A 13,662-nucleotide genomic window follows, 5' to 3' on the forward strand; every position below is an offset into this window, starting at 1 on the left:
ATTCTATTGGAGAATATAGATATTGAATAGATTAGCCAAAATAGTACAACGTATGTGTCATTTACTTGAAAAGTAAAGTTTTTGAAATTTTAGTGGACATTAAGAGATGTCAAGCCTGTAGAATACAAATATGTATTTGTGCGAAATTAAATTGGCGTCATAAGATATAAAGCACAACTTGTCGCACAAGTTTTTCGCAAGAAAATGACATTGATTATGAGGATAAAATACCTTCATGTGGTGGATTCAATTATGATTTGATATTTGATTAGTCTGGCAATTTATGCATACTTGAAATGCATCTAATTGATTAGTGATTGCCTATTTACATGGTTCACTTGTTTACTTGATGTAGATATTTATATGAAATCCCTTAAGGATTTAAGTCGGTTGAAGCATAAAAATTAAATTCTCGAGAATTTTATTCAATCAAATTATATAGAACTATATATGGATTAGTGGATAATGATAGCCTTGAAATAGTAAAAAATGCTTAAAGGAAGTAAATCGAGACCCCGAGAAATATATTCAAGATTTCTATATAAATTGAAGATTTCCATAGAGATTAAAGAAATCTCAATACATACAATATAGTCACCTTAATTGTATTATATTTATAATATTTTTTTGTTGAAAGTTACATGCTTGCGTAATTTTGATATTTACTTCATACAGTATTATGATTAAAATAATCTCTTGATTAGGGAATACTTATTGAAAGAATATTACAATAAGATGTCATATATTCATACGTTTTGTAAAAAGATTTGAATATGAATTTGTCAATATTTGGTTCATGAACATTATTGAAACTCCTGAAGAGCTTCCAAAAACTATAGCTTCCTTAAAAGAAGGGTTAGAGATGACACAAACACACACACACACATATATATAATATTCTTTTGTTGCAAGTTACATTCTTGCATACTTTAGCTATTTACTTCATACGGTATTATGATTAAGATAATCTCTTGATTAGGGATATTGAAAGAATATTACAATAATGATGTTATATGTTCATGCATTTTGTAGAGAGATTTGAATATGAATTTTTCAATATTTAGTTCATGAATATTATTGGAACTCTTGAAGAGCTTCCAAAGATTATAACTTCCTTAGAGGAAGAGTTTGAGATGCCATATATATATATATATAATCTTGAAGTAAAAAAAAAAGCTTGAAAAAACTGAGTTGGAACTCTCTAATCTCTGCATTTCCTTTTTCCTCTTTTTTTTTTTTACAAATTTTCTCATTTATTAATTATTTATTAACTATTTCTTTAATTTTTAATTATTATTTTTTCATTTTTTTAAGTTTTTATGATAGCTTATTATTATTGTTAATTTAGAAATCGCAACCTAATAAACACTCTTCTCATCGACCCTTCTGTCTATCTCTGCTAATCTGCAATGAATCTCCGACGAATCTCCAGCAAATTCCAATGCATCAGGTCGGGTTCAGATTAGCTCTACCCTTCTTTTCGTTTCATCACTTTCCATCATAATCTCATATCTTATTTTCTTTTGTTGGCCCTTCCATCCAACTCTGCTAATCTCTGATGAATCTCCGGCAAATTCAGGTGCATTAGGTTGGTTTCAGAACTTTTTATTTTTTTATTATATTTTAACAAAGAATAGACATAGATTTGAAGCAGGATGAAACAATTATGATGTCTGATCTTTGATTTATTGTCTCTAATTTTTTAACTAAACAACAATGTGGAGGAGATTACGGTCGGTTTCTATTTTCTAACAGATTGTGTCCACGGCGGCGACAGTGGGGAGAACTACACCGTCATTTCAAACGGCACCATAGGAATAGGATGGAGGCCAGTAATTGAACCTCTTGAAAATGGAGTAAGAGGGATGACGTTGGCTGATCATTATGAAGTTTATTTCAAGGGAATGCCAATGTTTAAAGGAGTCGTATGCTTCTTTTTTGTCATCCTTAGACTATGCCTCAATTTTTAGTTAGCGCAATGCTCATCAAATTTTTTCTCAACTTTTATTTTGATTGCTCATAAAGCTTTGAGAGTAGGCATTATAAAATCTCCTAAGATCTTTTTTTTTTTTTTTTTTTTTTTAAAAAAAAAAAGGTTCTCTTCTTTATGCTTGGTTTATATCAGCATTCTACATTTAGATACAAGAAAGGATATACATCTGTCATTAATAGGAATATCATGCCCAAAAAGTATTGGTTCTTTCATGAAGTCAGACATTTCATGCTTTGTTCTCAGATTACACAATATGCATCATGTTGTGAACATATTGGTCTATTTAATCCCCTTTTTAATCGAGATTAGATGGCCTGCACCTTATTTTTTAACCTATTGGCTTCTTTAGCTGGTCTTCTATCTCTTATGGAGCCTCAAATTATAAGCATGTGATTAGTCAGGTATTCATGTTCTGACGGTGCCATTCAGCTTCATGGTAATACATATGACCCGATTGGACAATGATATGTACTTAGTTAAGTAATGGCACATAAATGTTGATATCGCTTCCGTTGTGATGTTATATCAATGTTGTAATTGTCAGTTGCATCAAAGCCACCAAATAGCTTAAGTAAAACCTTCAATAAATTTCAATTGTTCTGCTAAATCTCCATCTATCATTTAGTAGCCTGCCTGTTTTTAGAGAACTATCAAATCCCTGTAGCTAAGAAAATGTAATAAAGCATTTAATTGCCCTAACTTAACTATTATCTTTGAGATTTCACATATGGATTCGCAGCACCTAAGAAGACATGATTTGATTTTTCACTGTTTTGCAGACAAGTCCTGTTGAAATTGAGTGCGTGCGCGATCGTGCTGATGAAAGCAGCGTGCATCACTTTTTACAAGTTTTCTATTCTTATTAAAGCTCATAAAACGGTTTGTCTAAGTTCTTTTTCCAATGTTTGTTTTTATGTATATATTGTTTTTTAATTTAGTGTTATGATTTTGCTTATTTAAATTTCTAATTTTAGTTAAATTTAACATGTTGCTAGGCAAGTGTATATATATATATATATAAATCCTAAAGAAAAAAATTTTGAAAAAGCTGACTTGGCACTCTCCTGTTTCAACTTTCCTATTTTTCCTTTTTTACAAATTTTCTTATCTATTAATCCTTTTTTAATCATTTTCCTTTTTCTCTTTATCACAAATTTATAAATTTTTTTCATCAGCCACCAAAAAATATGACCTAGAAAACGCAACCTAAAAAAACACTCCTCTCGCTGACCCTTCCATCCAACTTTGCTCATCTCCAACGAATTCTAATGCATCAGGTTTGTTTCATATCAACTCTACTCTTTTTTTCATTTCATCACTTTCCTTCAATTTGATAAATTACTTTTCTATAACATTTGTCCTCCATAAAATCAGAAATCTTATGTTTAATGAAAAAGTAGAAGGCAAGCGTTGATTGTTATATTGAGTTACTTACAATTTTCTGGTACCATGGTTTCTAAAATTTGGTCAGCGTCTCCTTTCAATATTTCTGCTTATTATTGAAAATTTTCACTCTCATACTTATTTTACATTTGTGTTGTAAATAAATCACAAGATGATTCAGCTCTACCATTACGTTATTAAAAATATTTCTCATTGTAATTTTACATTAAAAATTGCTTTTTTTTTCCATATTTTTTAGAGTGAAAGTTGAACTGACTGATTTGTTGGTAACCTTTAGAATTTATTCCTTTAACATCATCACATTATTGCACTTTTCTAACTTGCTACTCTCTCCTCTCCTTTTGTTTAGTAGGCTTTGGATGATCCTATCGTAGCTGCCTCAGAACTAGATCAGAAGAATGCCTTGACTCTGGCTGTTGCTTTAGTTTGTAAGTTCTTTCTAATTTTCCGTCATAAACTTATATTCTAACATTATAATCATTCATTAGTGATTGCTTGCATCTACTAACTAGCTTGGTAGTTGGTACTAAAGATTAGTGGATGAGTAATTAAGAATTCTTCCTTTTTTTGTGGGTACAAGCTGTGAATATCAATATGCTTTGCTATTGAATCATGTTGTTTCGATACTTTATCAAATCTATATTTCAATGAACTAGAGACAATGATGCAAGTGTCATACCCTACATTTATCTTTTTAGCTAATTTTTGTATCAATATTTTGTCATGTCGGTTCTTAATAATTTCTTGATGGTAGAAGCAGCAATTGATATCTTTTTTCTTTTCAAACAGCTTAATCATTTGATTTTTTTTTTAATTCTTTCCCTTTTCTTTTTTGGTATTAAAATAAGGACAATAAAATGTTCATGTCTTTTGCCTTGAATCTTTTATTTATACTTTTGTAATTACTATTGGTTCATGCTTATAGCATTTCTTTTATAAAAGTTATATATATATGATTTAGACAATTTATAATGTGGTCACATTGCAAGTTGAGAAAAGGGAGCCTACACTTGGATTGCTGTAAAACATATGACAATTCCTTATAATATGACTATCTTATTACTGGAGGAGAATCAGGTGACTTTTTATCGTTTGAATTTTTTGTCATTTCAACAGGATAGAGTAGTATTCTGCTCATCTCTAAACCTGAACCTTAAAATTTTTTTTTTTTTTTTCCTTTGAGATCAATGTACATATGTATTGTTAAGCAATGTCATATTAACGAATGCATCTACACACGAAGGTATTCTGGGTTTATGAATACAGTGGGGGATTTTGTGAAGTATAGAATAAAGTTATTTCAAAGATTTCCTTCCATCAAATTTGTTGTTGCAAAGAAGGCTAATAGTCTTTAATCAATTGTTAGTGGAGCAAGCATAGTTGCAAAGATAATAAATTATTCTTTATTTTTATCATCTTTGTTTTATATTCTTGTCAAAATGATTATATTTCATCTAATAAAGCAAGTCCCAGATTGTCTTACTAAGGTAAAACTGATTGTCTATTTATTATACATATTTTTCTATTAAGGCAAACTAATTGTCTTACCTAAAGAGTTGAGGGTCTGTTTTGCGTGAAGTTATGAAGAGATTTTGTTTTATAGAACCTAATATACATATTTTTTGTACTTGTGCAGTGGCAAACACAGCCAGTCTCGACTGCAAAGTAAGGGTAGAATGTCAAAGAATGCTTATTATTTGGATTCTCCAATAAAGCAAATAAAAGCATATTTAATCTATTATTCAAGTTGTTTGGAGCTGAAAGGTGTAAACAAGGCAGAATAACTCAAATGACATTCGTAAGCCATCTTTTCAATGTTTGATCTTTTCAATAAGAAGAAGCAACAAATTATGTAATAAGAGAAAATTAAGGAAATGGTATTATTATATAATTCAGTAATTTGTATTATTATATAAATATATATATATATATATATATATATATATATATATTAGTTGAAGTAATTATAATATTTGATTTAGTAATAAAAATTATTATGTATTTATAATGATAATAATAATAATAATAATCAAGATCACAAACATTAATTTTGATAATTGTATTTATTTCTTTGTTTTGATGCAATCCGCGGGCTTTTATCTAGTTGGGACTATAGAGTTTTATCTCGGTCTAAAGATTGAGCATTTCATAAATTAAATTTTATCTATGAATCCACATATATATGATTAAGTTATTAAAATGATTTTTTGTGAATAGTTGTGAGGTCACTTGATGATAAAATGCCAAATTTTCAATTGAGAAATTTATGAAAAATTTATTGATCCTGAAGTACCATATTTTAGTGCAATAAAATACGCTAATATATCTTACTAGTCATATGACTTAATATAAGCATATATTTTGATATCTTACTATTTATTTACGTGTGGAGGTACAATTATTTTATAACATTTAAGAAATAAAGTATTGTTTCTTCATTTAGCCAAGCAAAAATTTGTAGCAAATCATGAAAAAAGAGGAGGATGTATTTGATGGAAAAAAATATTTCAATATATTCAAAGAAGCATATATTAAAGAAAACAAAAAGAGCATATTTTATAAATATTCTTCTTTGCTCGTGAGCACAAAAGAATGGTAATATTGAAGTTCAATCACGCAAGCGACAATATTGTTAATTTGCTCATCAAAACACTTTCTGCTAGCTTTCTACTACAAGTTTTGAAAAATTGATACACAAAGTTGGATTACATAAACTTAAATATCTAAAGTGATATCTTCATAACGGGGAATAAATACGCACTGTACTCTTTTTTCCTTCATCTATAGTTTTTTCCCACTGGATTTTTCTGAGAAAATAATAATAATTTGCTCTTCTTCCTTCACTAAGATTTTTTTTTCCCCACAGGATTTTTTTCCCACAAGGTTTTTTCTTAATAAGATTTTAACGAGATATATTCTTTGAAAAATGGAGATTCATGGGAGTGTTATGAATTTAGTGGATACCCTATATGGGCTAAAAGTCTATATTTCTAATTATTGTGAACTCTATCTTCCTAATTTGTTTAGGACTCTACTTATGTATATATACATATATGTATGACTTATCATAAATAATAATTGGACACTCTTATATTCTTTCCCTATTCTCTCTATTTTCTCTTTACTTCTCTTCCTATTTTCTTATTATTTTATAACAAATCATACTATATAAAAGTGTTATTTTCGATGTTAAGTACCTTGGTCATTCACATTTAATATTAGTTACTATTTAAACCCTCTTATTTACTATAAATTTACTATTTAGTCCCTCATTTAAGAGGACAAATGATGAAAAGACTAAATAGTTCTATAGGCCTAATCTAGTGGACTTTATAATAATTGTTTCAAATGATAATGATTAAGTAATAATTTGGATCAACTTTTAGGGACTTCACAGTAATTTGCCTTACAAAGCATCTTTTCTTTTATAGTAAAATAACTTTTTTTTTTTAGTATTTTTTTATAGTAAAAAACTTATCTATAAAATATATAAACATAGAGTAGTCTATCTTAAATGATAGCCAAGTATAAGTCTCTCAAATTATTAAGTCTAAGTAAAAAAAAAGTTATTTAGCACAGTTGTACAAAGATTAATTGTTTTATATTTTCAGATAATGTCTTTATCATAAATAAAATTATAAAAAAAATATTTGTGTTTAGACAATGCACGCTTAAGATATTAATGTTTTGATATTTTAATGGTTAGGTCACCTATGGAATTTAGGTTTCATGGCTCAGGTTAAAAAGTACAAATAATAGTAAATCGTATGACATTCATCTTGAATAAAAATGATATAATCACAAAATACAAATAATAGTAAATCGTATGAAATTCATCATTAATAAAAATGATATAATTACAAATTTGCATCATTTTAAATTTTATTAGGTGAGAATTTCATTTGAGGTTTACATTTCATGGTTCAGGTTAAAAAATGGAAATTCCACTTATTTTTATTAAATTACTTTAATACACAAATTAGTTAACGAAATTTAAAAGGTTGCACGGATACGGGACACGAGACATGAAACATATATAATACGATAATTTTTTAAAAGTATGACATCCACACACTTAGGAGACATTACACTAAATAAGTATAATATATTAATATCTCAAACAAATAAACAATCATTTATAATAAATCACAAACATAAAATAAAAAATACTTAATTTTTTATTTCAATATAATTAGTTAAATTAAAAAATACAAAAACAAATTAAAAAAAACACTTCAATTTTTATTGGTAATAAAAAAAAAACCTTGATCAATTAGCTTGGTGTATGGAGTAGTCTCATAAACCAGAAACTAAGTTGTACGGATCATATATGAAGAAATGATATAGAAATGATATTGGACTTATTTTTTATTTGCTTCCACATATTTTATATCTTTTCAATAATAAAATAATGAAAAAAAATGGAAATTCCTCTTATTTTTATTAAATTACTTTAATCCTCAAATTAATTAACTAAATTGATAGGTTGTATGGACACGAAACACGAGATATGAAAATGTATGCGATATGATGATTTTTTTAAAAAGTAGGATATTTACATACTTAGAACACATTATAGTAAATAAGTATAAATATATTAATATTTCAAATAAATAAACAATCATTTATAATAAATCATAAATATAAAATAAAAATACTTAATTTCTTATTTTAATATAATTAGTTAAATTAAAAAAGATATAAAAACAAATTTTAAAAAAAATACTTCATTTTTTCTTGCTAATAAAACAAAAACCTTAGTTGATTAACTTGATGTATGGAATAGTCTTATATACCAAGAACTAAATTACAAGGATAATATATAAAGAAATGACATTTTACATATTTTTTATTTGCGTCCACATGTTTTGTATCTCTTTAATTTAAAAAGAAAATAATGAAAAAAAAATGAAAATTTTACTCATTTTTATTAAATTACTTCGATCCACAAATTAATTAACTTTTATTAAATTACTTTAATCCACAAATTAATTAATGAAATTTGATAGATTGCACGGACACGGGACACGATATACGAGAATGTACAAAATATGATAATTTTTTAAAAGTAGGACATCCATACGTTTATGATATACTGTACTAAATAAGTATAATATATTAATATTTCAAATAAATAAATAACTATTTATTATAAATATAATTAGTTAAATATAAAATTATTATCACTATTGGAAAAATACATTAATAGTGTATGTGCATTTTTTTATGCAGGGCATATAATGTATGACTTTTACTTTTGCATACTTTGGTGAAAAACTACTTAAAAGTCACATATTAGTATTGCAACTTTTTCATCATATCTTAATAAGATACTATTTTGTAATGCATATCACGATTAATTTATTATATAATTTTGTTATTTTTGAATAATGTTATAAAAAATTATTTCATCCTTTAATATTGCTCTGTGTATGGGTTCTAATACTAGTACTATATAATAATACATTCTTCAAAAAAAGAATAGAAAGAACTTATATAATAGAATATATATATATATATATATATATATATATATATATATATATATATATATTCTATTATATAAGCAAAGGGGAATATCAGATCCGTTGGTTCTTGGCTATAAAAATTTATAGGGTTAGCGTTTGAATAGTAACAAATAAAACATAGGGTTAGTCTTAAAGCTTCATCACAGGCCACACGCCGTTTCTCCGAAGCAAAACTTTTTCTTATTGTATTTTACTTTTAAATTTATTTGCGGTAGTTGAATAAGAAGAGAAAAGAAAAGAAGGTTTTCTCTTATAACTCGCGAATCTTATCAATCTGGCTACAGAAAGGTATTGCTAAATCAATCACACCCCTCTTTCATTATTCTTGTTATTGGTATTATTTTTTTGTTTTGTTTTGTTTTGTTTATATTTGCCAATCTATTTTGGGTTTGGGTTGTTCATTTTTGCTAAATTTTGATTCTTGAATTTTTCTTTTTCAATTTTTTATTGCTATTCGATAATTTCTGTTGTGAAATTGTTAGATAAACGAGTCTCTGCTTCTTGGGTATTTGCTGTTTGCTTTTTTTGGATCAATAATAGATGTGCTCTTGTTGGTTTCTGGAAGAAGAAGTTGAAAATGAGATTGGTACCTTCTAATGTTAGGTCGGTTGGGATTAGATTGCTGTTGTAGATTTTGCAATCCAATAGACTGATATTATACAATTTCAATTTGAGTAGCTGCTTCATTGCCTTTTTGTGGTCAATTTTTTCAATGCACGGTAGCCATATCATGCATATCTGTATATGCTTTGATGGGTTTTGTGAACGAATGATACACAGATCATGCATATGTGTACATATATACATACACGCACACACATTTTATTGTTGTTTTCTTCATGTTATATGGTATTCTTTTTCATGATTCTGCTCTAAGTTTGTTGCAAAAATGTGAAAATAACTCTTTCTTCCTTATCAGGCCAGCATCTTTTATGCATGTTAGCAATTGGGTTTCCTTAATTGGCGAAGATTTTGGTTCACTCTGGCCGCTGCAGCAAATTTTAAGTCTTCTCGCACCTCTAGGTGGGTGTGGGGTGATAAAGAGGGAGTGATATTGCTTTGTGTCTTGAGGAGATCAAGGTCATCTCATGTTTGGAGATTGTGCCGTGTTTCAGAGGGTTTGTCGCTTGATTATGGCTAAGGTTACTTTTTGCTAGATTCCCATAAGCTTGATGTTAGTTGACATTCCACATTAGAAAAGTTAGGCTCTCGTTCAGGCTTCTGGACATTGATGCATAGAATATAATAGTTGTTTGTTCTTAGTATTTTTATGTAATAAAAGAGTAGGTTTGGATGTAGCTCATCAGTATTGCCACAATGGTTAGGTTTTCGTGCTTCAATGCTCATATCCATTCCAATAAACCAAAGGTAAGTGATTGAATCAGTGAAACTTGGGTCAATATCATTGTTCTTATGTCCCTTGGCCTTTTATTCAAATTTTTTTTCTCATTTAGAAAACCATCGAACCTTCTGCTGGAGCAATGCATAGTAAATTAAAAGCCCGTGTTGCATCAACCAAAGCTCCAAATATAAAATCGTCATCTCTGAAGGCACAAGCTGATACTGGGATTAGCAGCAGCAACAAGAATGCCACAGGCTCTGTGTCCATTGAACGAGGCTGGAAATCTCAGGAAATTAATGGCAAATTGAGAGAGAATGATACTAGAGTCCAAGAAAAGTGCCTTCTTAAGAAGAGTCAGTCTTTAGGAAGTGAATTATGCCGTGGCAGAAGGGTTCTTTGTGAAAATGATACAGAGGATGAAAATGTATTTTCTAGTGATTCCCTTGATCAAATTGAGTTGCTTGGACCAGATGGCACTGAGGATCCAGGAGTAAACACAGTCAGTCAACAGGAAAATGTTCCACGATCAGAATCTGTTCGGGTAGGTTCTGATCTTGTCAACAAAAAATCTATCTTCTCAATTGAAGATCCACAGCATTCACAGAAGGAAGGGAATGAAAATTCTGAAAGCCTGTTTTTTGGTGATGGCATTGATGAATCTGGCAACCATATGCCTCGCACCCCTCAAATGATTGTAAGATCCTACTCTTTGCCCAATATTAGTCCTTCCTCGCCCACTTCCAGTAGATCTTACGGACGGCTTCACTCAAGATCATCAGAGGACCTGCATGTTCTATGCATGAGGTGGAAAGAGGTTTCATTTAGTCAAGTTGGAAAACAAGTAATATGCAAACCTGAAAGAAGGGACAACATTTCTAAACCTGAGATCTTCAACTTTGAAAATTCTCTTGATAATGGTAATGATTCTTACAATTATTCAGCTTTGGCAAATGACTGGATAATACCAGGTACAGATGAAGTAAACCTGGCAACAAGCCTCCAGGGAGGATCCTCCATTTGTCAGAGAGATGAATCACTAAGCAAGGATTTTAAGTTTAAGCGGATTGAGGAGTGGGTCAATGATCTTCAACACTGTAGTCCAGTACAAGAAACAAATGAAATAATAGATACTGGTCTCCAGCTGAATGGAGATTCCAATATTATTAATGGTTCTACTGCTACAAAGGCGGATGCTAAGGTCACTCCTGGCATGGAAGCTGCTAAAAAATACATATCTTCTTTAAGTGCCTCTGCTAGTACAGCTCAACTGTCAAATCATGGGCTAGCAGTGATCCCATTTCTTAGTGCATTTGTTAGCCTGAGGATACTTAATCTATCTGGAAATTCCATAGGTTTGCATCCCTATCAGCATTTTTATATGTTTGAAACGCAAAATGATCTTGCTATTTTGTCCGTCCTAATTTTTATTCTTGTACTATTCTCAGTGAGAATAACTGCTGGTGCCCTTCCTCGAGGACTTCATGTGTTGAATCTATCAAAAAATAGTATTTCTACTATTGAGGGATTGCGCGAACTTACCCGACTTCGTGTGCTGGACTTAAGCTACAATCGGATATTCAGAATTGGGCACGGTATGCCATGTTATGTACTATAACTTGATAATTTTAGCTTTTTAATTTTTAGTTATTTTTTCTTCTTTGTATGCCAAATCTCTTGAGACCCTGAACATTATTGATGTTTTAACTTTTTTGTTTTCTTCTAATTTTTTCTATTTTAAAAGGTTTGGCTTCTTGTTCCTCTCTGAAAGAGTTGTACTTGGCGGGAAATAAAATAAGTGAAGTGGAGGGTCTTCACCGTCTGCTAAAGCTAACTGTACTGGATCTCCGCTTCAACAAAATCTCTACATCCAAGTGTCTGGGCCAACTTGCAGCCAATTATAATTCGTTGCAAGCCATCAGCTTGGAAGGAAATCCAGCACAGAAAAATGTCGGAGATGAACAACTCAAGAAATATCTGCAAGGCCTTCTTCCCCATCTTGTATATTTCAACCGGCAGCCAACTAAAGTTAGCACTTTGAAAGATGCTGCTGATCGATCAGTAAGGCTAGGCATCAATAGCCAAAAGTTTGAACGTGGCCTGAGGTCAGATAACAAAGCTGCACGAAAGGCTAGCCATGGACTAGCCAACACTAGGCCAATATCTTCATCTACTAATGGTCGTAAAGGTCAAGCTGTGGCCTCTCCTAAGATGCAAAAGAGTAAGGATGCTCGTCTGCCACCAATTGGAAATAAAACAACAACGAACAATCGGCATAATGATGTCAGTGGCAAACTTCCTAGCTTTAGATCAGATTTCTCAATTCGAAGGAGTCGAAGTGAGGGAATGTTAGGAGCTCTATAAGATGTTATCCTTTTGAGAGTCCATATGATATGTTCGGTTGTCATGGTCATAAAGCTGCTGTCTGACTCAAATGGTTCAGAGATTGGAATTTTCATCTTGCGCAGAACAAAAGCTGCGAGCAATCATCTGTGGCGTTATTTTGATACGATCTGCATTGCCTTTTAGAATTCTGTTGGTTTATCAGTTGTTGTGTTGGTTGTAGTTTCTATCTCAACCTCAGACATTTGTCACTTCTTGTAGGTGTGCTTACGGCACCTGAAAAACACTTGCTTACGTTTGATGTGTGGTTGATGATTTAATAAATGTTGATATTTCATTTAAGATATCTTGCTGTTGTATTTTTCATTTGAAAGATGAAACTGTTCCATTGTATGCCAGGTGCAACTTGAGATGCAATTTGCTGGGGAATATGATGAGTTTAACAGTTTGAAAGTTTCTAACCAAAGCGGCTTTCTATTTGTGGCTATATTTGAGACTCTAATGGCTTAAACTCTTATATTATCCTTGAGTTGTGGCATTAAAGAATTCATTTATAAATGTGTGGTTTAGTTGTATTGAATTTCACAAAATTGCTTTGTGGAGTAAAATAAATATTTTCAATTATACTGAATATGAAAACATAAATTTTTAAATTTATATTGTAAATTTTTTTGGGAATTCATTTACATCAACTACTTTTAAAATTGTGTTTTAACTCTTAATTGTTTCCTAAACTGCTTTCTTTTGAGTCGTAGGTTGAGAAGAGATGCCAATCTTGAAGGTGAACTTTTATTATACTTTGTCTTCCATTGTCGAAATGGAAAAGCAGATGCAATGAACGACCAATCATTGTGCTTCATTTCAGGTTCTCAAGGTATTAGAAGCATGCTTAATTTGTGGGCATACACTTATGGCTGAACACGGAACCAGTTAGCCTTGTCCGCCAGTTCCTAACCTCAATTGCTCTACCAAATAAGTTCTACATTTGACAAGTTTGCAGGAGTCATGGAAGAATTTCAGTCCAAATTTCTCAAGAGAGTTCAGATTCTTTTCTA

At 30.3% G+C, this 13,662-nt stretch overlaps 1 protein-coding gene and 1 long non-coding RNA gene across 6 annotated transcripts; both read left to right on the plus strand.

The window, feature by feature from the left end:
- The first annotated feature begins 1,230 nt into the window (after nt 1–1,230).
- LOC110008744 (uncharacterized) lies at nt 1,231–5,296 on the plus strand. 5 transcript variants are annotated; one of them, XR_016319881.1, is made up of 5 exons: nt 1,231–1,588; nt 1,756–2,872; nt 3,169–3,270; nt 3,747–3,825; nt 5,034–5,296. It is a non-coding gene; the product is annotated as an uncharacterized LOC110008744 (long non-coding RNA). The 5 variants fall into 5 exon arrangements; XR_002283548.3 differs by lacking the exon at nt 3,169–3,270 and having other exon boundaries at nt 1,243–1,588; nt 1,756–1,925; nt 2,773–2,872; XR_002283549.3 differs by lacking the exon at nt 3,169–3,270 and having other exon boundaries at nt 1,247–1,588; nt 1,756–1,856; nt 2,773–2,872.
- Nucleotides 5,297–8,998: 3,702 nt separating this feature from the next.
- Nucleotides 8,999–12,949, plus strand: LOC105650208 (Outer arm dynein light chain 1 protein). Its single transcript, XM_012237084.4, has 5 exons — nt 8,999–9,213; nt 9,845–10,293; nt 10,380–11,619; nt 11,713–11,859; nt 12,009–12,949. Exons 2-5 carry the CDS (start codon nt 10,243–10,245, stop codon nt 12,626–12,628), a joined length of 2,058 nt encoding a protein of 685 aa, XP_012092474.1. The 5' UTR covers nt 8,999–9,213; nt 9,845–10,242; the 3' UTR covers nt 12,629–12,949.
- The last annotated feature ends 713 nt before the right edge of the window (nt 12,950–13,662 follow it).

The sequence above is a fragment of the Jatropha curcas genome, chromosome 3 (assembly GCF_041381405.1).
Source record: "Jatropha curcas cultivar XTBG-Jc1 chromosome 3, XTBG_Jcur_1.0, whole genome shotgun sequence".
In the NCBI taxonomy this organism is placed as follows: domain Eukaryota; kingdom Viridiplantae; phylum Streptophyta; class Magnoliopsida; order Malpighiales; family Euphorbiaceae; genus Jatropha; species Jatropha curcas.